Consider the following 25,102-nt stretch of genomic DNA (forward strand, 5'->3'; position numbering starts at 1 on the left):
TTTTGTAGTCACAAAGTGGCAACACAATTCATAAATAACACAGCGATTTCATAAAGTATAGCAATTCAAATTTTCAATTGGGAAAACAATTACATAAATTTATTATGCACAAACCTGACTGGAGTCGCCTCTAGGCCTTGACTCAGTCTTTCAGGGTTTTCAAGTCTTTTTCAGCTGAAACACACAATTTCACAGTGTTTCAGTACCATAACTTAGCATAAATCCAAAAATAAATTTAGCTTCACAATTACCTAGCTCTAACGTGTTAAATTCGACGTTCTTTAAATTTTGTGTTTCGGGTTACTATTCATTGCACTATTCAAGCTAAATAGTTGACTTTCTAAGGCTTAATAGGTATGGGAACTCCAAATTCACCCACATACCACATTTTGGTCATTAAACTTGTTGGTTTTGGTCATTTTCTCAAAGCTTAGGTCATTTTGGCAAAATTGCCAATTTTCGGTTTTGGTGCTCCGAAGTTGCACTGTTCCATTGTTCCATCTACTGTTAGAATTTGGCAAAACTTCCTTCATAGAAAATGTTCCTTATTGTCTTAAGTGTATTCTCATTTTTGCATCACCCCAATCGGAGTTTTGTAGCTCAAGTTATAGCCAAAATAAGATTACTGTTCACGTGCACTGTTCACGCTGAGATTTTGGGTTCTGGCAGATTTTGATCCAACTTCGTTCAGTAATTTAGTCAAGTTAAGTCCATAATTTGGTCTAACTTTCTTCATATGAAATGTTCTACAATGTCTTAGGTTTCCATCGGTTCAAGAATCACCTAAATCAGAGTTTTCTAGAGAGAGTTATAGCCATTCAAACATTACTGCTCAAATGGAAATCTGCAGAGTTGCAGGTTCAGTAATTTAATTTTGTTCAATGATTTGAATAGGTTAATGGAATAATTTGGGTTGGTGGTCTTCATGAAAGTTTTAGATCTATATCTCATCTAATTGCTAGTAAAATTTCAGGTCATTTTGACCTTCCTACCTCGAATTATGACCAAATGAATGGTTACTGTTCATTTGGTCAGTTTGGTGCAGTGGCAGCCTGCTCTCATTTCACTTTGGTCAATTGTTTCACTAAGTTTTGGTCTATTTTTGGCCATGGTTCCTCAATGAAAATTGTGCCATTTTATGTCTATTTTGATCCCCAATTGGTGGCATATCAATTGGACTTGTAAAATTTGAGTTTTGGTCCTTCAAAGTGGGTTTGGTCATGCTGCCTTGGACCTACGAATTTGGTTTTCATTCCAACAATTCCCACACACCTCTTTTGGTCATTATTGACCATTTTTCATCTCACAATAGACCAAAGTCATCATTTATGCATTTTTCCAAAATTTGGTTCCAAACCCTAGCATTCAAACCCTAACTCATACATTTCATGCAAATAACTACATCTAATGGTTTTAATGCTAATCAATTAACTAAGTAAGGTTCCTAAACTCATTCAAACCCTTTAAATTCATGCAATTCATACTCCCTTCAACTAGGCCAAAATTTTAGCAATGGCCATTCTCCCATGTTTGTTTCATTTAATCAAGTTCTAAGCTCACTTTCAACTACCACATATGCATTTGAATGGATAAATAAAGAGTTTAGCATACTAACCTCAATTTAAATGCCAAGCCTTCAATTGTTCTCTTTCTTTCCTCTTTCTTTCTTATTCTCAAGTTGAGATTGCAAGGTCTAGTGAGGTCTTTAGGGGAGTTATGTTGATTGGGTGAAGGAAATTAAGGTTAATGTAAGCTTAAATGAAGAAATTCTCATGGGAGATGAGAGGAAGATGGGGCGGCAACAATGGAGAAGAAGAGTGTTTTTTTCTATTTTTTTTTTTGTTTTCTTTTCTTCAACTTTATCCCTTTTTGAAGACCAAAATTCCCAAATTAATAAAATAAATCAATTAAGCCTTTATGACATCATGCATGATGTCATCACTTTGACTTTTCCATCTTCTTTCTTTTTTTTTTCTATTTATTTTTTTCTATTAGTTCTTTAATTTAATTCTCGATTCTGAAATTTTCTTTTCCCCAATTTTATTTGACAGTTAGGTCAGGAGTCAGCTTTCGGGGTCAATTGACCAAATTGCCCCTTGCCGGTTCAACCCGGTTTGCAAATAATCCAATATTTCTTCTGGCTCCCTGACCTAATTATTTGACTGGCTTAATAGTTCTTTTTCGTGATTTTCTCTTTTCCACAGTGTTTATAAGGGTCCTAAGGACCGCAGCATCACTTTTTACGGTTCGAAATTTGAGTTTAAAACGACTTCGCAGTCGTTCCCGAGGAAGTCACTCATCGCTGTGACTCTCGGCTCGTTTAACCTCTTATGTTCTGTTTTTCTTATTTATAGTCAACTAATTAAATATTACTAATTATTTGTGTTTATGGCTTTTCAAGTTGTCTTAAGTGTGGCCCTAATCCCATTAATTGTCCGGACTGACACGGGTCACCGGAACAGTGAAATATACTAGGCTATACCAATAGGGGTGTTACATTAGATCTTTAAAATTTATGGCTAAACATAGTTTAATTTCATATATGGATGACAATAAAAAAATCTTGTAAAATCTGTATACAAGCAAAAATGATTAAGAAATCTTTTCCAAAAGTTAAAAGATCTTCTAATTTATTAGAACTTGTGCATTATGATATTTGTGAATTAAATGAAATATTGACTAAAGGAGGAAATAGGTATTTTATAACTTTCATAAATGATTTCTCCAAATATACTTATGTTTATTTAATGAAAAATAAAGATAAAGCATTCCAAATGTTTCAGATTTATAAATTTGAAGTTGAGAATCAAAAAGGAAAAAAGATCAAAATTTTGAGAAGTGACAGAGGTGGTGAATATTTTTCCATTGAATTTCTTTATTTTGTGAAGAAAATGGAATTATACATCAAATTAGTGTACCCTATATACTACAACAAAATGGGCTGCCAGAAAGAAAGAATAGAACCTTAATGGATACGCTTAATTTTATGTTTGTGAATTCTAATTTGCCAACAAACTTGTGGGAAGAAACTTTACTTACTGCTTGTTACTTACATAATAGAATTCATTCTAGAAAATTTAAGGTTTCTGCATATGAATTATGGAAAAATAGAAAATCTAACTTGAACTATCTAAAAGTATGGTGCTGTTTAGCATATAATAGAGTTCCAGATTCTAAAAGGACTAAATTAGGTCCTAGAGCTTTGAAAAGAGTTTTTATTGGTTATGTCAAAAATTCCAAAGCTTATAGAATTTTAAATTTAGACTCTAATGTAATTGTAGAATCTAGAGATGTTGAATTTATTGAAAATAAATTTCATAATGACTCTATACATGAGCCCATGAATAGTTCAAGTAAAGCAATGGTTCTAGTATTGATATTAATTTTGAATCGACTTTGAACAATAAAAGAAAGTTAGATTCTTCTAATGACATTAGAAGAAGTCAACGTATTAGAAAAGAAAAGAATTTACATCCAGATTTTATATCTTCTCAGGCTATTGTTTTTCTGGTAGAAGGCAATAGATCAGTTGTACTTAACAAAATACTAATTTTGTTAAATGTAGAAGATGATCCTAAAATGTTTCAAGAAGCAATGACTACAAGGGATGTAACTTTTTGGAAAGAAGCAATCAATGATGAAATGGAATCATTATCATTTAATAATACATGGGTTCTAGTTGATTTGCCACCTGGTTCCAAACCAATAGGATGTAAATAGGTTTTCAGAAGAAAATATAACACAGATGGATCAATTGAAACTTTTAAAGCTAGATTGGTTGCAAAGGGTTTTAAATAAAAAGAGGAAATTGACTAATTTGATACATATACACCAGTGGCTAGAATAACATCTATTAGAGTACTTTTATCTTTAGCATCAATATATAATTTACATGTACATCAAATGGATGTTAAGAGAGCCTTTCTAAATGGTGACTTTGAAGAAGAAGAAGTATATATGGAGCAACTTGAAGGATTTGTTCTACTAGGGAGTGAAAGAAATGTTTGTAAATTAATTACATCTTTATATGGTTTAAAACAAGCACCGAAGCAATGGCATGAGAAATTTGATTATGCAATTTTGGAATATGGCTTTAAACATAATAATGCTGATAAATATATTTATTCCATGTTTCTAGATAATTTTGCTGTGATAATTTATCTTTATGTTGATGACATGCTTATAATTAGAACAAATATGGAAGATGAGAATGATACAAAGAAGTATCTAACCTCAAAATTTAAAATGAAAGATTTAAAAAATGTAGATACAATCTTAGATATCAAAGTAAAGAAATATAGTGGGGGTTTTGCTCTTTACCAATCTCATTATATTGAAAAAATATTAAATAAATTTAATCATTTAAAAGTTAAAGAATCAAAAACTCCATATGATGCTTTTTCCAAATTAACAGAAAATTCTGGCAGGGCAATTGCTCAAATTGAGTATGCCAGTGCGATTGGTAGCTTAATGTATGTTATGTACTGCACTAGACCTGATATTGCTTTTGCTGTATGTAAATTTTCAAGATACACTAGTAAGCCTAGTATTGAACATTGAAAAGCAATTTCAAGGGTTATTGGTTATTTAAAAAGAACTATAAACTTTGATTTATTTTATAATAAATTTCTAATTGTGTTAGAAGGTTATACAGATGCTAGCTGGATAACTAGTATTAATGATAATCAATCAACTTCCGGTTGAGTTTTTACTTTAGGAGGATGTGCTATTTCTTGGGCATCAAAGAAACAAACTTGTATAACCCATTCTACAATGGAATCAGAATTTATGGCTTTAGCAGCAGCTGGTAAGATGGCTGAGAAATTTTTTACTAGATATCAAGTTGTGGCCACAACCGATGCCTGCTATTTTCTTACATTGTGATAGTCAAGCAACAATGTCTATAGCTTATAATAAAATTTATAATAGAAAGTCTAGACATATTAGCTTAAGATATGAATATGTGATACAATTAATCTCTGATGAAATTATTACTATTACTTATGTCAAGTCTTGTAATAATCTGGTAGATCCATTTACAAAAGGGCTCTCGAGAGATATAATAAAAAATACATGTGCTGGATTATGATTAAAAATATTTCATTAAATTTACTAGCGACGGGAACCCTACTTTATAGTATTATTACTAAATAAAGTTTAAAGGGTAATAACAAGTCATTAGTTACTTATATTAAGTTAATGGAATGAGGATGAATATTTATACTCTTAATGAAGTTTAATATTATTACAAAGGAAACTTCACATATATGAACATAGGAAGTGGTGCCGCTTTAACAAAAAGTGAGAATAATTTTTGTAAATGTTTATGAAAACAGAAGGTAGCACAAGACCATATTAGTGCTAAAATTTTGGTGTACTTTTTAATTCGAACTAATTAGTTCATGTGTGTAGTATTTTCAGTTCTATTTAATAGGAATCTAAATTTAAGTTAAGGCCACCATGATTTCTTTAGAACTTTAAAATACTTATACTAAGAAAAATTTTAAATCGAAAAATATTTTTCATTATGCATGAAATAATGAGATCTAACAATACAAGCTAAGTGAGGAATTGTTATAAATAACTTGTATATTAGATAAAAGAAAAAAAAAAGAATTCACACATTGTTAAAATATATGAAAAGAAAGAAGTGAATATATATATATATATATATATATATATATATATATATATATATATATATATATTATTCTGTTGTGGCACTTGGCACGTATGTGTGTGAAATAAAATAATTATCTTATTTTAATTTTCGTAAATAAAAAATTACGAACAGATATGTTTGTTAACAAATAGATGTGTCTGTTAATAAATAGACATGTTAATTCAATACAAATAGTCTCAACTTTTTGTATAGGTATCTGTTAATAAATAGACATGTCTATTTTACATAAAAAGTCATAACTATTTGTATAAGTGTCTGTTAATAAACAGACATGTCTATTTTATATAAAAAGTCACAACTATTTATATAGGTATCTGTTAATAAACAGACATGTTTATTACACAAACAGTTGTATCTATTGGAGATAGACAGATGTGTCTATTTAGAAAAGGTGTCATGACTTTTCATTCTTTATAAATATGGATGAGTTTTTCAATCTAAATATATACTACTTCTATTTCTTATTCTTCTTCTTCTCTTCTACTCTCTCTAAATTCGGTTTGTATAAAGAGTTCTTAAGAAAAATCTTCAGGAGTTGCTGTCTGTAGATTTCAGGCTTTGTTGTATCCTGAAAGTATATTGTTATAACCTTACAGTAATCTAGTAGGGGCAATTAATACCTTAAAGATAGTGATTCATCACACCTTAAAACCTATTCTACACACACACAAACACACACACGTACAAACACACACACACACATATATATATATATATTCAAGACTTAATCTAGTACGTCTATAAATATCATTACACAATTAGAATTAGGATTTGTTTCAATTAAAATAAATATCAATTAATATCGAGCCATTAAAAGAATTGATTTTGGCTCATTTAATTTTTTAAAGTCACGGGCAAAATCTTACATGGAACCATTCGTCGTTGGAGGCCATCGTCCTTCTAAGGGTTTATTTGCATGTGTGGATGTAAGTATCTTGAGGTAGTTAAGCTTGGCTCGTTTGGTAGCAAACCCCTACCCTAAGGCTACAAGAGACTAAAAAGGCCATGAGCTTTGCCCATTTTCCCCTCTTTGGTAGCTGTTGATGGTGGTGATTGTTGCTCTAGAGGTCCAGCAACTGGCTAGATTAATGTTTAAAGGCAGTGGCTTTGGTTTATAGTGTTGTGCTGTGAAAGCTTTCTTCTGTTAGCCCTTCTAGTTTTCTGCTTCAACTCTAGATGCTACAAGGAGCTGCGATGTTGAATAGGTTTGGAGCTTCAATTTCTCTCATCTCCTATATTTATATTTATATAAATATAAAAATACTAAAACTTAATATTTCAATGCATTCATAACTTTTAGAAAATAAGATATTTAGCGAATAAAATAAGAGCTGACCACTTTTGACTAACTGTATTTTTCTTAGTATTATTATCAAATAAAAGAGGGAAAAAATGAGATATCAATTAGGGATGGCAATAAGTCGGGTTTTTACGGATATCCGATCTGACTGAACCCTAATAGGATGGGTTTGGATAGTATATAATCGAGTTTGAGACAGATTCGAGCTTGAAATTTAACATCCGTGATGAGTTCAGGTAGTTCAAGTTTTATATATTGGGTATCCGTTACCCGAACCAGTTTATATAAATATTTAATTAAATATAAAATATATGTTTTTTTATAATAATATTTATAAATTTTAATATATTTTTTATATAAAATAAAATTAAAATATTTTATGAAATTATTAAAATTTTAAAATATAAATTATTAATAAAAATAATTTTTTATATAGATTATTAATTAAATATATAAAATTAAAAGAGTTCGAATATTTTTCGAGTAATAACAATCGGGTTTGGAACGGGTTCGGATAGTTGATAATAAATTTTAATCGAGTTTGAGACGGATTCGAGTTTTGAGAGTATTAATCATATTTGAGTTCGGATGGGGTGATTTTTGCGGGTACCCTACCTGTTACCATCTCTAATGTCAATCAATTCATCACATTACAATTCGAGTATTTAACAGTGATGATTCTTCTTATCCCTCACGATAAGTGGCCTACGCTTTCACACATTTCTTTTTAATTAAAAAAAAATAAAGGTGAAAATTTTCAAACAAATTTTTTAATTTAAAAATTTTATTGTTAATAATTATAATCAGGAAAAAAAAAAAACTTAACATAAAAAGTCTAAATTATTCTCAGGTCAACAAAATTCTCCAATACACTTAATTTATAACCTAAAATATTAAGAAAAAAATTTGATGCGATATTAATCTTAAGAGTATTATAAAAAAAAGTTCGGTGATCAAACTTTAAGATGAGACTAATATATAATAAAGTTATCGTAATCAAACTATGAACTGCTTAAATTAGCTTGTCTTTCAACCCAAAACTTAAATTATATATATGCATGAAAGGGTGGTGGATTGGATAGTTTAGGCTTTTGAAATATCAATATTGAGCCTAACTTCATTATTATTCACCTTTCTAATTCAATAAAATGGTCGTGAATGAGTCTATTGCATATAATATATATATATATATATATATATTGCGTGAACAAATCATAAGGCCACCACTATTTTAATATATAAAAAAATGGGTATGGTAAAAACGGTATGAAGTAAATTTTTTTTTTTATATATATTTATAAATTCAACGATGGAACTAAAAATTAATGTTGAGGGCGATCTTATAATTTATAATTTATAATTATTTCTATCAAAATAAAAATACTACTTTTGTTAGAATTCTTTGTTCTTTCTCTATGTGCATACAAATTTGTAATTAGTAATTAATAAAATTAATAATAAAAAATTAATTTAATAATATTTTTTTTATTTCCGTTGAAGTTGAAATAGTAGTTTCCAAATTTTGAGAAACTATTTGTATATACATTAATAATTTTATTTTTATTCATAATGTTAATTAATTTTTAATTTTATTAATTTTAAATTTTATTAGTTTACAATTCAAATATTACACATAATTATACAAGTAATAACTTTTATGAAAAAAAAAATTATAACTTCACAATTTATACATTCATATAATTACAAAAATAAAACACAAGTTAAATTTTTATCAAAATCTCCATTCATCTATACTAAATATCAAAGCTTAATAAAACCCTTTATAAATGAAATTGCAATTTCAAAAATACAACTTGAGTTTTGAGATCTCGAGCTTTTAAGTTTTTAAGGGTATATTAGCAATCATGATTTGCTATTTTGATGGGCTAAAATATTTATTTAATTATGAGTTTAAATAATGAAATGAGCCTTATGAACAACAATTGAATTTGTACGTTAAAAAAGAACAAATTTAGAGTGGAATAAGGGCAACATTAATCCCATTAGGGGGATAGCATTAGTCCACATAAATATAATTATAATATAGTCAGCACCCAATAAAGCCTGCAGTATAAATACTACAGCCCATTGACATAACACAATCCTTGGTCATCTCATAAAAATTATACAAAATTTATTTAAAACCAAACAAACTTCAGAAATCATTCATGTACCATTCAAATTATTATGATTATTTCTTTTGCTTAGATTACCAGCATTTCATACTCAAGATACAACTATCTAGGTAGGGCAATCTCTATACTAAAGGTTAATAAGTGAAAAATAATTATTTGCTTATCTTTAACCTCTCTTCTTAACATCACATTCTTGGCGGGAGAACCAATGACACTTCCTAGATAAGCCATCAACCTTCTGTCCCTGTGACAGAACAGTAAATTAAACTCTTCCATCCAATTTGCATCAAAAGATAGTTTTGTATATTGCAATGATATATGTTATAAATTTATTTAAAAATTATCTTTTTTTTTTTTTTTACTAATGATCATTAACTTAGTAGTACTAAAATCATCTCCGAACTATAAGGTCTCAAATTTAAGTTATAACTAGAGCTGATTAAATAAAAAAAAAAACTCTGAAAATCTACTTTTTTCAATTTGAATAAAAGTAAATTTTACATAAACAATAGTGATGAGACATATCGAAATTTTAAATATAATTCATATTGCAATTATATATATATATATATATATATATATATATTATGAATACACTATTTCGTTTTACAATTTTATATTTTGTAATACATTTTTTAAGAGTCAGGATGGGACAGTAATCATTTTCGATGTGTATAGTACCTGCTTACTCAAGGGCGCTTTCCTTTCTCATGAGTTAACTGTGGAATTTAGTGTAAACGAGTTCCAAGAAGCTTATTTCTGATAGAACAAAGCTTTGAGACCACATCAACGATGCTCATCCTCTCTCCTGGCAATTCTGCAGAACAAACAACTCCAATTTGAAATATCAGAATCAAACATTCCATAATTCTATTAGTTCCTTTGCTTTTTGGATCTGGTTCACTTCTTTCTTGAAGGAGAATTGGATCTACAATCTCTGCTACTCCATCTGGTAAAACTAACTTAACAAACTTGTGAAGGTTTAAACCTTCTATGAACAAGTCACTAGTGGGTCTCTTCCCAGTAAACATCTCCAACAAGAGAATGCCATAGCTGTACACATCACCATTTGTTGACACATCACTTCCTAAACCATATTCTGCAGTTTACAAGTTAAAAATGGTGAAGTTTTTGAAAGGTGTTCAATACATAATGTTTAAACTTCAGAGAAAATTCTCATTACTATTTTGAGAAGATAGAAGCTTGTAAGGTCAAGTTATACTAAGATGAGTGATGTGGAAGAACAGAAATATATTTACCTGGAGGGGCAAAACCAATGGTTCCTCTTAAGCCAATAGAACTTGATTGATTAACAGAAGGATTGAGAATGCCCTCTGAAAGGAATTTTGCTAGCCCAAAGTCACTGATATGGCCAGTCAATTCATCATCCAGAAGAACATTGCTTGGCTTGAGATCACAGTGAATAATTGAGTTTTCACAATGATGATGGAGATATTCAAGTGCAGACGCAACATCAATAGCAATATTTACCCTCTGAAGAAGATTTAAATGTTTTGGCGCCTCATGGTTGCCATCTTCTGTGATAGGCGGATGCAACCACTCCTCTAGACTTCCATTGACCATGAACTCATATACCAAAGCCTTGAAGTCATTGCCTTGATAGTCTATGCTTGAACATGCAGTTACCAGCTTCACAAGGTTTCTATGTCTGATACATCTCATTGCTTCACATTCAGCCATGAAGCCTTTCTCTGCTTTGTGATGCTGTAGATTAAGCACCTTAACCGCCATAGTTGGCCCTCCTCGCTCAAGAATTCCTTTATATACAGTACCAAAGTTGCCAAAACCGATTAAATTTGTAGAGGAGAAGCCATTTGTAGCATCATGGAGATTTCGGTAGGACACTCTCAAAAGTGAATTTCCTGAAGTCAAGGAAGGAAGAGACTGATTTTTCTTTCTGAACCTCAAGATAAACATGAAAGACAATATCAGAGCTGTCCCTATAAGGCCTGCCATGGTAGAAATAATTGCCTTTAATTTAACTGTCAGTCTCCTATTCACAGACTTTCTGAAGTTGCACACAGGTAAATGGAACTGAGGTATTCCTCCACAAAGCTTGTTATTTCCCACAATGAAAGTGGCACTTGCATTTTCGAAAACTCCTTTCATTGGAACTACGCCTTCAAAATCATTGAAAGATATGTTCAAATAAAGAAGAAAATAAAAGGTAGCCAAAAATTCAGGAATTTTTCCTGAAAAATTGTTGTGAGAAAAATCCATAACTTGAAGACCTCTCAATGAACTCAGGGAAGCAGGAATAGGCCCTTGAAAAGAATTTCCCTGCAGTTTTAAGATTTCCAATCTTATACAGCTGCCAAGAGTGCTTGGAATTTCCCCAGACAACACATTATCATATAAGGATAGCTCTCCAAGGTTTTTCAAATTTCCAACATTGATAGGAACAGAACCTATCAAATGATTCTGAGACAGGTCAAGATAGATTGATAAGGACAAGATATCAGTAATTTCTTGGGGAATGGTGCCGCTAAGACTATTTCTTGAAATATCAACTGCTAACAAATTTTGACAATTACCCAAACTTGAAGGAATGTTGCCCTGAAGGTTATTGTCATATAAATTCAGGTGTGTTAACAGCGTCAAATTGCCTAGAGAATAAGGGATTTCTCCTGAGAATTTGTTCCGACCCAACTGCAGAAACACTAGCTTTTGTAACTTTCCAAGAGAATGGCGTAAGTTACCTGATAACTGGTTGTTCCACATGTCAAATTCTTCAAGATTGACAAGATTGCTTACCCCAGCTGGCAAGCTTCCAAATATCAGATTGTTATCTGCGTAAAAAAGTTTAGTAGTAGTTGACAAGTTACTGATGCATTCAGGAAAAATCCCTCCAAATCTATTGCGATTTATGGCCAAGATTCGAAACTTGGTGGCATTTATCAAAGAGCACAGGAAATTTAAGTCATTGATACCTGCACTTCCAAGATGATTGCCACTGATGCTCAACATTTCAAACATAGGCAGGTTTTCTAATGAAGGAACTTGTCCTGTAAGTTTGTTTTCAGGAAACTGAAGTAATATCAGGTTGGAGGCATTGGATATTGAAGCAGGAATAGGCCCAGTAAATTGGTTAAAGGCGATATCAAGGATTTGAATGTTAGGAAGAGTGATGCCCAAATTGGATGGAAGACTCCCTTGAATTTGGTTATGTCCAACCATGATGTGTAGAAGAGAAGTGAGATTGAAGATAGATGGAGGGATGTTTCCGGACAATCCAGTATTCCTCATCAACAAGTGAGCAAGATTTGACAATCGGCCTAGGGCATCAGGAATGCTTCCTCCCAAACTATTTTCATTCAGAGAAAGTAGCTTAAGAGATGACAAGTTTCCAAAAGAAGAAGGGATGCCTCCTGTTAGATTGTTTTGATATGCAGCAAAGTATACGAGCTTTAACAACGAGCTGAACTCACCGGGGATTTCTCCTGTCAGATGGTTTCCGCCAAGATGGAAATAATTAAGGTTAGAGCAACTAGATATATTTGAAGGAATTTTTCCACCAATTGAATTATTAGTCAGCCTTAATTCTTGTAATCTGCGTAAACGGCCGATCTCTGGAGGAATTTCATGACTAAGGGTATTATTTTGAAGATTTAATACCCTCAGAAAGCTCAAATTTCCAACATGAGGAGATATGGAACCGGCAAGTTTCAAGGAACTTAAGTCCAAAATGGTAACTCGCCTATGTCGGCGACCACATGCAACACCATACCACTTGCAGAAATGAGTATTAGCATTCCATGAGCTAAAAACCCCAAAGGGATCATCAGTTATTTTGGCCTTGAGATTCAGCAATGCAAGTTGATCTGTTTCATTTCGACTTGCTATAGAAGTTGCTAGAGAAAGAAAGTCAGTGGTAGTTGATGCAAAGAAAGAGAGAAGAAAGATGCTTGTATAGATGCAGAGCATTGTGCAGGGCAGTGTTAAGCCCATGTGGGATAGACTCATCAATCGATTAATCTTTTTGTTGGTTATTTGGCTGCTTGTGTTCAGTGACATTCCCTGACCAAGGAGAACTTCAAGGGAAGTATATACAATAGTAAAGAAGTGGGGAATCATAAAAGTCTTCGAATTCTGATTTCTTTATGATAAAATCATCTTGTCTGAATTCCATTATAGGCCCCACAATGACTTAGATATCATACGAAGTAAAGTCCAGTCAAGTAGCAAGTGAACCACTACTTTTATTTTTCCAGCTTATGTGAAGTTATTTCAACCATTCCAACCAATAACCAAACATTGACACTAGAATGAGTGTTTGCCTTATCTTGGGGTTCACGGTGGAGAAATAATAACACATGTAGCACAATACATACGTTAACCCTTCTACTTTGGCAGCAAAAAGTCATCAAAGAAAATGAGTGGACAAATTGTTAAAAGACTTGAACTCCATAAAGAAGTTAAGGATAAAGACTAAAAACTTAGAAATGCGCCTGGGAGAGGGAAGATTGATGGGGACAACAAATCAATCAAAGGGAGTAGGATGTATTCTTTTAATGCAGGCTTCATTTTGCCTCTTTCTTTGAAACTTCACATTCTTCTTTCCTGTACGTATAATGCAGTTGTGGCTAAATATAGTGTGGATGCTGAGAGATTGTCTATGGCATCCATCTATCTGTATAACAAGGGTTCCATTTTGTGTTTGATTTTAGGAGAGGTTGTAACTTTCTGCCTTACAAACGGACATGGCTATTGCTTTATTTTGAGTGATTGATCTGAAATTTGATGCTTATATGCTGTGGTGCTGATTATTGCTATTCTTCAAGAAAAAATTGTTTATTTTTTTCCCACAACCCCTTTTGCTTTTATTCTATTCTTTCTTTTTATGTATTTATAAATTACCTTTTCTCAGTTGTTATATGTATTTATAAATTACTATTTCTTTTTCTTTTCCAGGGCCTTGCTATCTGCTATAGTTTTATTAATCATTTTATGCGTGTACGTATAATGTTACATGGTTAATGACACTATGTGTTACCTTCAACTATCTGATAAATGGCTTAACACATGACACTTGAATTGCAACATGTAATTTTGTCTAAGTTTTTTAAAGCTCCAGCTTCAAAGTGAATCAAATTTTAGATTTTTCTTTTTTTTTTTAAATTTAGTTTTATATAAATAAAACATTACATGTAATTTTAGAATGATGAACAAGAGTTTTTCATAAATATCTATAAGGTATGTTTTTAAACTTTAACATTTTTTATTTTTAATATTTTTTCTAATTTTTTGATACTATATCTCATTATTTGTTCTAATAATAATTAAAAATAAATAAAAATATCTGCACAACGCACAGGTAAATGTCCAGTTACTTCAATAATTTGACATGTATAGAGATATTAATATGTGAGGCAATTATAAAAACGAAAATAAAATAACTTCAAGAAGCACATATATATTTAAAAACAAGGCATCAGAAGCATAAATGAACTAGCTCAATCAATCAGCAAATAGAGTATGATGTAATACCGCAGAGGATCAAGAAATGTTGATAGAAACTACTCCTTGCAGCAGAACACCACATTCATCACCCTTTTCTACTCTGATCATAGCAAGCCTCTCAGCTGGAGAATCAACTTCACATAATCTTGTACAGAAATTGTCAAATATGTCATTTTTTGAATTTCAGATATGAAATAAAAAATAATAATAATAAAGATAAAGGCACTGAAAGTTATTATAATCAGTTGGAGAGAAATTGAAACAACTCAATTTCATCACTCGAGTTTAGGATATACCCACTGGTCATCTACAAATGGTTGGATGAGAATTATACTTCATCATTCTGGTTAAAGGGTTGTCTCTATCTCTAGCTGTCCCAAGAATAAACGGTGGCTTTGGAGGTGCCGACATCGGCGAGGAATTGCAGAGGAGGAGAACGTTGGACTCCGTCGGTGGCGGAACAGGATCCGACGAGACGACTAACCTGTTGAATAGACAACTGGGCCGGGCTGAATTCCGGGCTGGCAAATGGCTTCCGCAAAATTGCTGCCCGGCTAAAAGATAATAGAAAATAATTATAAAAAATTATATATACTATAATTATTACGGCAGAAATTGCAAAAAAAAAAAAATAATTTAAATTATTTACAAAATATTAATAAATTTTATTTTAAGGAAATAAGCAAGTTAATAATCTCATTCGCAAATGCTAATAAACTTTTTAATAAAATTTTGAATACTAAATTAATGATATTGAAAAAAAATTTAAATTATGAAGTTTTCAATTAATTCCTTAATAAAATTTTAATTAAAAATATCATACACAAATTTAACATTATGGACTCCCAATTGCAGGCATAAGTAACATTTTTTGTTGTTCTAACTCTACACGTTGTAATAATGAAATTGGGCTTTATTATCTACACAGAAATCACAATTGATTATATATTTATAAGTATTCGATTTAATGCTAAATTTTAGTTGATTGAATTTAAATAATATATAATTTGGCTTTGAATTAGTTCGGATTTGAGAAATACTCGTGATAGATTATAGTCAGGTTCAAATTTTGTGTTGGGTATTCATTATCTAGACTCGTTTATATAAATAATTAATCAAATATGAAATATATGTTTTCTAGAATAATATTAAAATTTTTTATATATTATATTTAAATAAATAGAATTTAAATATTTTATAGAATAATTAAATTTTTAAAATATAAATTGTTATTAAAAAAATATTAAATTTTTAAAATATAAATTGTTATTAAAAAAATATTTTTATATAGATTATTGATTAAAATCTATAAAATTAAATGAGTTTGGATATTTTTTTAATAATAATAATAGTGTTTAAGACGATGATACATTTTAATTGAATTTGAAACGAATTCAGATATTGAAAATATTAATCAGGTTTAAGTTTGGGTAGAGAAATCTTCGCAGGTACTCTATTCATTTCCATCCCTAATGTACCCGTTTCCAACGTTAAAAGCAAAAAAATTTCACTAAAATTGCAGCTTTCTTTTAAATGGTATTGGTTTAGCGAACAAGACACGGAGGAAAAGACTTATACATATCAGGAATATTTATAGAACATTTTCCTATTACTGATATGTAGCTCATTACCAGCTTTCACTAGCTCATTACCAGCTTTCACTCGGCTGACAGGATCTGGAAAGGAAACAGCATGTTGTAGAAATTTCAGAACTGGTTGTGGTTGTAGAAAACTTGTACATAGAGAAGACTCATTGAAGTTGTAGCTTAATGGGGCTGTAGAAAATTTATAAATAGAGAAGACTCATTGAAGTTGTAGCTTAACTCATTGGAGTTGTAGCTTAACGGGGTTGTAGAAATTTTGTGCATAGACTTGTTGAAGTTGCAGCTTAATGGGGTTGTAAAAAATTTCTACATAGAGAAGACTCGTTGAAGTTGTAGCTTAATGGGGTTATGGAAAACTTCCACAAAATCTCGAGGATTCATTGAGCCAGCCAGCAAAAGGATCAACATATTGTAGAGAATTCTGAATGCCTTGTTTTATTTGTTTCATGAAAAATAATTTATATATAAAAAATATTTTTTATTAAAATTATTTTATCAAAAATATTTTTATAGAAAATATTATATATTATTTAATCATAGTGTTAAATTAATGGTATGCATTTATAAGTTTTTTCCACATTGTTAAAATCTAAAAAATGGCAATCTCTTTTAAAAAATGTAGTTTTTTTTTTTTATAAAAATGACTTAATTTTCTTTTTTATCGAAATTTTTATTATACTCATTTTTTCAAGTACCCCAAATACTAAAAAATGTAGAAAAATATTTTTCACAAAATAAATAAAACCTTAGAGACTGTTTGGCTTAACTTATGAAAATTAACTTATAAACATATAATACTTATAAGCTAATTTGAGCTAATAAATATTTAAAATTTTTAAGAAAGTACTTATTTTAACTTATAAACTCTAAAAGTAAATAGTTCTGTTTGTTTATTCTCATTTAATTTTTAAAATTTCAAGATAAATATTATTTAATATCATTTTTAATTATTTTAATAATAAATGTGATTATAAGTGATTTTTTTATCAAATACATTAACTATTTATTAATTATTTAAAAATACTTCAACTAAACACGTAACTATTTATAAGTAGTTATACGTTTGGTTCAAGCGTTTATAAATTATTGATAAATCATTGATTTGTTTGATAAAAAAAATTATAAGTATATTTATTATTAAAATAACTAAAAAAAATATTAAATGAGATTTTTAGTAAATTTTAAACAAAATAAATAAGAGTAATAAAATAAAATATTTAGCCATATTAACTTATAAGTATAATATTTATAAATACCAAAATAAAAAAAATAATTCTTTATTTTTTTTTACTTATAAATTTATAAAATTTTATAAATAAACAAATAAGTTTATTTTTAGAGCAAACACTCTCTCAACGAGGTTATAGAAATTTTCAATGACAGACAAATCACATTGACTGACTCGATATCATAACAAAAAAACTACAAAGTCTAAAAGCTCAGAGTAATATGTGAATAAAAATTTGCAGAGCCCATGAATTTATTATCTCTAACAAGTATTTTCCTGGAAATTTTCCAGATTCTAATTGTCTTCTTTCCTCAGTGCGTTCTTCATTCAACTAGCCAACATTGTTTCCACCCTTGTGTTTTGACTTATAGCACGTAGAATATATTGTGAATTTTTTTTATTGCAAATGTGCAGGACTAAGCCCAGCCCGGTACTAACCCATCACACTAGGGTGAGCATTCGGTTCGAATCAAATCGAATCGAATTAAATTGTAAAAATTAAATTTTAAATTTTAGAAATAGAACCGAATCGAAATGAGTGAAAAATAGAATCGAATCGAACCGTTCTATTTGGATTTGATTCGGTTTAAATCGATTGGTTTTGATTTTTGATTGATTTTTTAATTTAAACTTGATTTTTAAGTTATTTAGTCTAATTTTAACTTTAAATTAAACCTAATAACCATTAATCAATAAAATTAAACAATTAATATATATAAAATTAAATATAATCTATAAATTTCTCATAAAAATAAATCAATTCAAAAATAGATTCGGTTCAATTTGATTCGATTTGATTATATAAATTACTATTCAGTTTGATTCGGTTTAATCAATTTTTTTTTCTTAAAAACGAACCAAATAGAAATAACCAAAATTTTTATAATATAAAATCAAACTGAATTGATTAAATTTTAAAACCGAATCGATTGAATCGATTCGATTCAATATTTTAATTTTGAACCGAATTCTGCTTAGATCTACATCACACCATTAATATCATGAATTAAAAGTCAATGCGCCCTTATGAGATATTTCAAATTCAAGAATTGATGGATGCTGTAAATTAAAGTCCAATTTTCTTGGACGTTGGATTTTTCCTTATTTTCCATAACCATATTAACAACGCTCAGACTGTCAGGTGAAGACATTATTGACAGAGTCAGATTTAAGGCTCCACTCCTCCTCCGATACTCTACCTTCTTAAGTTATCTATTATATGTATTAAAACTCAATTAGGAATATAATCCAATTAAGTCTATTTAACGAATTAGCTTATAAGTCTAATTAATGAGTTAACTCATAAATTTATATATATATTTTTTTAATTTTTAAGTTAAATTTTATATTTATTAAATTAATTCAAATGGATTAATTTTGAATTGAATCAACCCTTAATTAATTTTTTAATTTATTCAGATATTTAGATCGTTAAAAAAGATATAGATTTGAATATTTGAATTGAATTTAACTTAAATCATTTCGAATTTTAAATAAATTAAAATGAATTTCATTAAGAAGATGTATCAAAATTTCTCATCTCTACTTATTATTAATTAAGAAGCAATAATATGAGATCAATAAGAATGATTTTTATTTTTACTTCAATTTATTATAATTAAAAGGGTGAATTATAATTTAGTATCTGAGGTTTGGTTTGATAAAATTTATAACTTAATTTTTGTATTTTTAAAATCAAATAATTTAGTACTTAAGGTTTGACAAGATCTATAATTTTATCGATTCCTCTAATTTTCTATCCATTTTACCATTAATTATATAACATATCAAAATGCATTAACTTCATATATTTTTTAACTTAAACAATTTACCCTCTAAGATTTGATATTATAAACAAAATAATTTAAATCAATAGACTATTTGGTTTATAAAATTTAAATAAATGAAGTATTTTATTTATAATACAAAACCTTATACACTAAATTGTTCAGTTTAAAAATAAAAAGTTAAAAGTATTTTGGTCATTTTTATTATAATTAATGGTTAATTAAATAAAAAATTAGACGGGTGATTAAATTATAAATTTTACAAAATCTCAAAATTAAATTACTTGATTTTGAAAATAAAAAATTAAATTATAAGTTTTTGTTAAATTTAGGGATTAAATTATAAATTATCCAAAATTTTAAAATAAATCTATATTTTTCAAAATCAGCAACTGATTTTAAAAATTGAAACTTTGAAACTTGGAAGAATAGCAAAATAGTACAATTAAGAGGGTTAGCACGTGAGTACCAACCAACGCAAACCAAACCATGGGTAGCTGAGGCATTTAATATTGTGGTAGGTGACAATAAACCTCTCTTTTACAAGAAGCCAGTGGAGGTGGTGGTTATTGCAGTTGGCCTCCTCCTCCTCCTCCTCCTCTTCTTCTTCTTCTTCTTCTTCTTCTTCTTCTTGGCTTAGAAAAAAAAAGATGGGACTCCAAAATGAAAAGAAAATGAAAATACTATGCCTTCATGGATTTAGAACCAGCGGAAGTTTCCTCAAGAAGCAAATTAGCAAATGGGATCCTTCTATTTTCCATCAATTTGACTTCGTAAGTCACCCTCTTTCCTTTTAATTTATTAAATTATTACAAATTTTCTTAATCTTTTATTATTTTGAAGTTTATCAGTTTTAATAGCATTACTGAAAAAAGTAATTAGATGCTTGGGTTGGCATGGTTCAGGGGTAGCTATGTAGTTATGTATATTAAACTTGAGATCAGGCTAGAAAGTCCCCCCTCCAACACTATAATAAAAATACATTGTAAAAAAATGCAGGATTTCCCAGATGGAATTTTCCCTGCTAAAGGCAAATCTGACATAGAAGGCATTTTCCCACCACCCTACTTTGAGTGGTTCCAGTACAATGAGGTATTAAAATGATTTTTCTTTTCTTTTCTTTTCTTTTTTTTCATAATAAGTTACTAATATATGAAGGTGAATAATCAGGACTTCACAGAGTATACAAATCTTGAAGAATGCATCTCTTATTTGTGTGAATACATCACAAGCAATGGCCCTTTTGATGGTTTGCTTGGCTTCTCTCAGGCATGTACTTTGCTCTCTTTTGATACCACTGAAAAGTATTTTTCAAACTCTAATACTATTGAGTTAGAACTCACTGTCAATGAATTGTTGCCAATTTGTCCAATTGACATCTCATCAACTGTTTAATTCAATAGTTAGGAAAAAAAAAATGTAGATGACATATGAGCTCAAGCTTTTTATAGCACTAGTGAATATTTACATGGATTTTAACCATAAGGCAAATGCAAAGAATTTGTTTTCTGTTTTGTTCAGGGAGCAACACTCTCAGCTCTGTTGATTGGCTACCAAATTCAGGTAATTTAGCCTCTCCCTGCCTTCTCATTTTCAATTAAAGTTAGTCTCACTACTCCTTGGGGATTTTGCCATTTTGGGTCATGATTGAAAACAGAAAAATATTTGGTGATGAAACAGGGAAAAGTGTTGAAGGAACATCCACCTTTGAAATTGTTTGTATCAATATCAGGGACAAAGTTCAGAGATCCAAGAATATGTGAAGTTGCTTACAAGGACACTATCAAGGTGAAGTCCGTTCATTTTATAGGAGCCAAGGACTGGTTGAGATTGCCTTCTGAGGAGCTTGCCACTGCCTTTGATAACCCTCTTATCATAAGGCACCCACACGGCCACACTGTCCCAAGACTTGGTTAGTTCTGCTTGCCACTTTTTCTTTCCTTTTTTTCATTGGCCTTCAACTGGGGTTGAAACTGCAGTTTTGGAGACAACTATATACCAGTGTGCCAAAGCTCATTGATACTTCTGCTAGCTAATTAATTACCCGTTTTCTTCCAATGAAATTCACAAGGGAAGTGTGATGATTCTAATTATATGGTGTTTGATGTTATTACAAATAGATGAGGAATCCACTGGGAAGCTACGTGCATGGGCGACAGAGATCATCCAATGCAACAACAGAATTTTGGAGAAAGAAGAAATTAAGGAGGATGAGGAAAAGAAGCAAGAAAGGCCTGATAAGATAGACAACCAAGAGCAGATTACTATTCCAGTTTGAACCAAGGAACTAACAATGGAGCAACTATTTGCTGCAAAACTACCCTCTATGATTTCTATTATATGCTATGCCACCTAGTTTGGGAATGTAAATCATAGCTGTGAGCTATTGCGCCCTCCCTTCGTAAAGATATAAATAAATAATAAAAATAAGGGAGAAAGAAGAAGATTAAATGAAGTTGAAGCTCGCCCAGTCTCTTGTAAGTTTGACAGTTTAGTGCTGATGTAGTAGCAATGTTCATAAAGGGGCTAATTCTTAAGCCTCACAGAGAAACTTGAGTCAAATTTGTTCACTTTAGGAGATTGACGTGTGCGAAAACCAATTTTGGAAGTCGACAGTGAATGCCAGAAACCATCAAAGCCATTAGTACTGTCACTGCTTAATTAATTACATTATGATATTATCCTAAGATAAATCTTTCATGGTATTGAATGTTCAACATTTTAAAGAACTTGATTAAGATGTGTGTTAATTTTTATGTTGCTTGAAGTTTAGATATTATCTGAATTATGACTTGACCAAAAGTTTCATATTGTGGCCCGATTGGGATAAAAAGTGAGATTTGTGGTGGTAGTAAAGGGCACAGATTGATAGGGCCGGGCCTGAAACCTATCATTGATCTCTTTAGGGGGGTGGAGGTAACATCTTCGCGGCATGGACCGGTTTAAATATTGTAATATTTTGACATTTGCGATAGAGTTGTGAGATATTAAGGAAATACATGGGACTAAGTTTTGAAAGTTCTGAATAATTATATCTTGCTTTTTTCATAATAACGAAACTTTTTCTCTTGTCTTGTCCATGTACGTAAACTTTATGATTGAACCACGTTAAATCCTGTGTTATACTTTTTCTCTTTTTTATACTATGTGATTTGTGTGTGTGACTTAGATTTGCGTGCCTGCTATAACAATGTGTTTGTCTTAACTTATTAAAATCAGCTTATAAAGTTTATAAGCAATTACATGTTTGATTAAAATACTAATAAATTAAATTACTGATAAGTAGTTTGTATTAGTTAAAAAATAATTTATAAACACATTTATTATTAAAATAACTAAAAAGAATATTAATGAGATTTGTGATGAAACTTTAAAAATTAAATGAGAATAATATAATAAAATACTTTATTAAAATAGTTTATAAGCATCAAAATAAAAAGTTGAGTCCTCAATTTATTATTATTATTTTTTTTCAACTTACAAACTTAATTTATAAGTCCAAAAATTTTTATAAACAAATAATATAGCTCATTTTAAAAATTTATAAACTGATTTGATAATAAAATCTAACCCATGTAACCCATGTAGAAGAACAATATTTTTTAATGCAGTGAATGTATTTTATAATTTGTCAAAATAGAGTATAAGTAGAGTTCTTGTTGTGCTCTCCATTTCTTTTTCATTATCAGTTATTGGACCTTCAAATTAATTGGGCCCAATAAAATTATCCTACTGGCCCATGTGAACTAGCCCAATTACTAGGCCCATGAAGAGACTGAGGCCCAATACGTTACCAGATATCACTCACGGTAGATCGCTTCTATAGCACGCCCCCCAAACACATCGCTTTTATGGTTGTCCGTACAAAAAGGCGCAGAAACATTGGATAATCTTGGCGATTCGTTCGACGACTCAGTCCCTCGGTCTGAGTCAACTCGCCCCTTAGACGAAGACAACGGTGGCTAGGTCGACTACAACTCACAGCAATTCGACTCTTTCTCTGGCGGAGATGAAGTTTTCGATTCGCATCAGCCCTTCAACGGACCCAGCGGAGAGTTCGAGCCGGAGGAGAATGGGAAGGGGTTCAATGGAGAGTTTCGTGGCCTGATATAAAAAAAAAAAAAAATGGAGAGTTTGGTGGATTGGACGGTCCGATTTTGCCGCCTCTATAGGAGATGGGGACTGAGGAGGGATTTGCCCTTAGAGAATGGAGAAGGTAGGTGTATTTTTCTATTTGACTGTCTGCTTGGCTCCAGAGAAAAATGGTTTGTTTTTGTCCATTTCAATTCTTAATCAGATAGTGCAAGGTTTAATTTTTGTTTTTCTAAGCTGTTTAGATTCTGTGAGTGTCGAACCTAAGTCAATTAATGAAAAATTGCAAATTTGTTTGAATTAGTGAAATTTTGCTAATTTCATGGGGTTAAAGTTCATTTTTGAAAATATTCAACCAATTTATGAAGTGGAATGTGTTTGAATGGGCTCTTTCATCGCACCGTGGGACAAAGTTTTTTGATTCATTGTTCACTGGTATAAAAATTTGAGCTTCAACTTTTTCTGTTTCTCTAACTGAGATGGATTTCAAAATTGTAATTGTGTGTCATATTGATGCTTTTTGACAGACGATAATGATTTATCTTGTGGCTGTATTGATATTCAGAGAGAATGCAATAAGATTGGAGGAGAAGGAGAAGAGGGAAAAAGAGCTATTGAGCCAAATGATTGAGGAAGCTGGTGAATACAAGGTTGAGTTCTACAGGAAGAGGGAGGTCACCTGTGAGAACAATAAAGTCACTAACAGGGAAAAGGAGAAGGTGAGATTGGGTTTTGCACTTTTGAGCTAGATGTTGTTATTTTTCTTATTTTAAGATGATGTCTTGCTTAATAATATCAATTTCCCACTTTGTTTAACTTTGTGATTGGTTGTGGAAGATATGTTCTCAAATTTCACATCTATCATTGTATATGGTACAGTGGAAGGAAGAGGACTTGTGTTAATCAATGGTAAGGAGTGCTTGTAAAAGTGTGAAGTTTCATCCATGTCATGCTTTCATAACTTCTTAATGGGTAGAATGTTAATCTAATCAGTAAGAATTTGATGCATATTAAGTCATCCTTCCTGCATCTGCTGCTCAAGGACTTGAGAAACTGAAAGAACTGCGTCTGGATAATTGTTATCAATTGGAAGCTGTTCTTGCAAAACAGCAAGAAGGAGAAGAAACCATTGAGAATTTGGTGTTTTCTCAACTAAGAATGCTTTCACTAGTCGACCTTCCCAACCTTACAGGCTTTTGCACGGATTATACCTTGACTTTCAAATGGCCATCGTTGAAAAAGTGGAGGTGGTTCGCTGTCCCAAGATGCAGATGTTTGCTGCTGTCGTGGCTTCTGATGGAGACTAGAACACGCCAAATTTGAAGATGATAAAAGTTGATGGTGTTGATATAATGCTTGATGGAACAGACGTAAACAGAGTCATGCAAGGCCACTATAGAGGCAAGGTATACATCATCTTTATAGTGCTAAACATCAGAATATATATATATAAATATATACACTTTTATAGTTTTTAGATTTTATATTTCAGACTTAAGTCACAATCAATAAATATTTGATTCAGGGAACTGCAGGTCCTGGTAACTGACCATAAAAGCTGTGTGCAGGGAATAACAAATAAAATGGAGAGGTAAAACTGTAATTATTAAATACCTGAAATCTTAGCAAGCAAAACACAATCAATTAAGCGATTGAACATGATAAAATATTAAATTACAATAATTGCTCCAATCCTCTCCTCTTCTCTCTATCCAAATGAGCACCGTTGATTAGAAAATGAAGTTAAGGTTGAAGGGAGTTAATCGATGCATGCCTCACCTACGTTTGTAGC

The 25,102-nt window shown here is 30.7% G+C and overlaps 3 protein-coding genes across 14 annotated transcripts; 2 read left to right on the forward strand and 1 right to left on the reverse strand.

Moving 5' to 3' along the window:
- Positions 1-9,000: 9,000 nt before the first annotated feature.
- Positions 9,001-15,156, reverse strand: LOC110638121 (probable LRR receptor-like serine/threonine-protein kinase At3g47570). Of its 8 annotated transcripts, none has more exons than XM_058132618.1 (5): positions 14,900-15,156; positions 14,627-14,744; positions 10,378-12,579; positions 9,800-10,217; positions 9,001-9,362 (listed from the first exon to the last, which is right to left on the reverse strand). In XM_058132618.1, exons 2-4 carry the CDS (start codon positions 14,679-14,681, stop codon positions 9,847-9,849), a joined length of 2,628 nt encoding a protein of 875 aa, XP_057988601.1. In that variant the 5' UTR covers positions 14,682-14,744; positions 14,900-15,156; the 3' UTR covers positions 9,001-9,362; positions 9,800-9,846. The 8 variants fall into 8 exon arrangements, with proteins under 8 accessions (XP_057988601.1, XP_057988599.1, XP_057988595.1 ...); XM_058132616.1 differs by having other exon boundaries at positions 14,896-15,156; XM_058132612.1 differs by lacking the exons at positions 14,627-14,744; positions 14,900-15,156 and having other exon boundaries at positions 10,378-11,745; positions 11,839-11,928; positions 12,070-14,244.
- Positions 15,157-19,826: 4,670 nt separating this feature from the next.
- LOC110638123 (uncharacterized) lies at positions 19,827-21,956 on the forward strand. Its single transcript, XM_058132620.1, has 6 exons — positions 19,827-19,991; positions 20,218-20,310; positions 20,389-20,491; positions 20,744-20,781; positions 20,899-21,130; positions 21,339-21,956. The coding sequence occupies exons 1-6, from the start codon at positions 19,869-19,871 to the stop codon at positions 21,494-21,496; spliced, it is 747 nt and encodes a 248-aa protein (XP_057988603.1). The 5' UTR covers positions 19,827-19,868; the 3' UTR covers positions 21,497-21,956.
- Positions 21,957-22,881: 925 nt separating this feature from the next.
- On the forward strand, positions 22,882-24,777 carry LOC110638119 (clathrin light chain 2-like). 5 transcript variants are annotated; one of them, XM_058132633.1, is made up of 4 exons: positions 22,885-23,434; positions 23,838-24,029; positions 24,148-24,219; positions 24,326-24,777. In XM_058132633.1, the coding sequence occupies exons 1-3, from the start codon at positions 23,426-23,428 to the stop codon at positions 24,211-24,213; spliced, it is 267 nt and encodes an 88-aa protein (XP_057988616.1). In that variant the 5' UTR covers positions 22,885-23,425; the 3' UTR covers positions 24,214-24,219; positions 24,326-24,777. The 5 variants fall into 5 exon arrangements, 4 of the variants coding, with proteins under 4 accessions (XP_057988621.1, XP_057988616.1, XP_057988611.1 ...); XM_058132638.1 differs by lacking the exon at positions 24,148-24,219 and having other exon boundaries at positions 22,882-23,434; positions 24,503-24,777; XM_058132628.1 differs by having other exon boundaries at positions 24,148-24,777.
- Positions 24,778-25,102: the final 325 nt, after the last annotated feature.

The sequence above is a fragment of the Hevea brasiliensis genome, chromosome 2 (assembly GCF_030052815.1).
Source record: "Hevea brasiliensis isolate MT/VB/25A 57/8 chromosome 2, ASM3005281v1, whole genome shotgun sequence".
Lineage (NCBI taxonomy): Eukaryota > Viridiplantae > Streptophyta > Magnoliopsida > Malpighiales > Euphorbiaceae > Hevea > Hevea brasiliensis.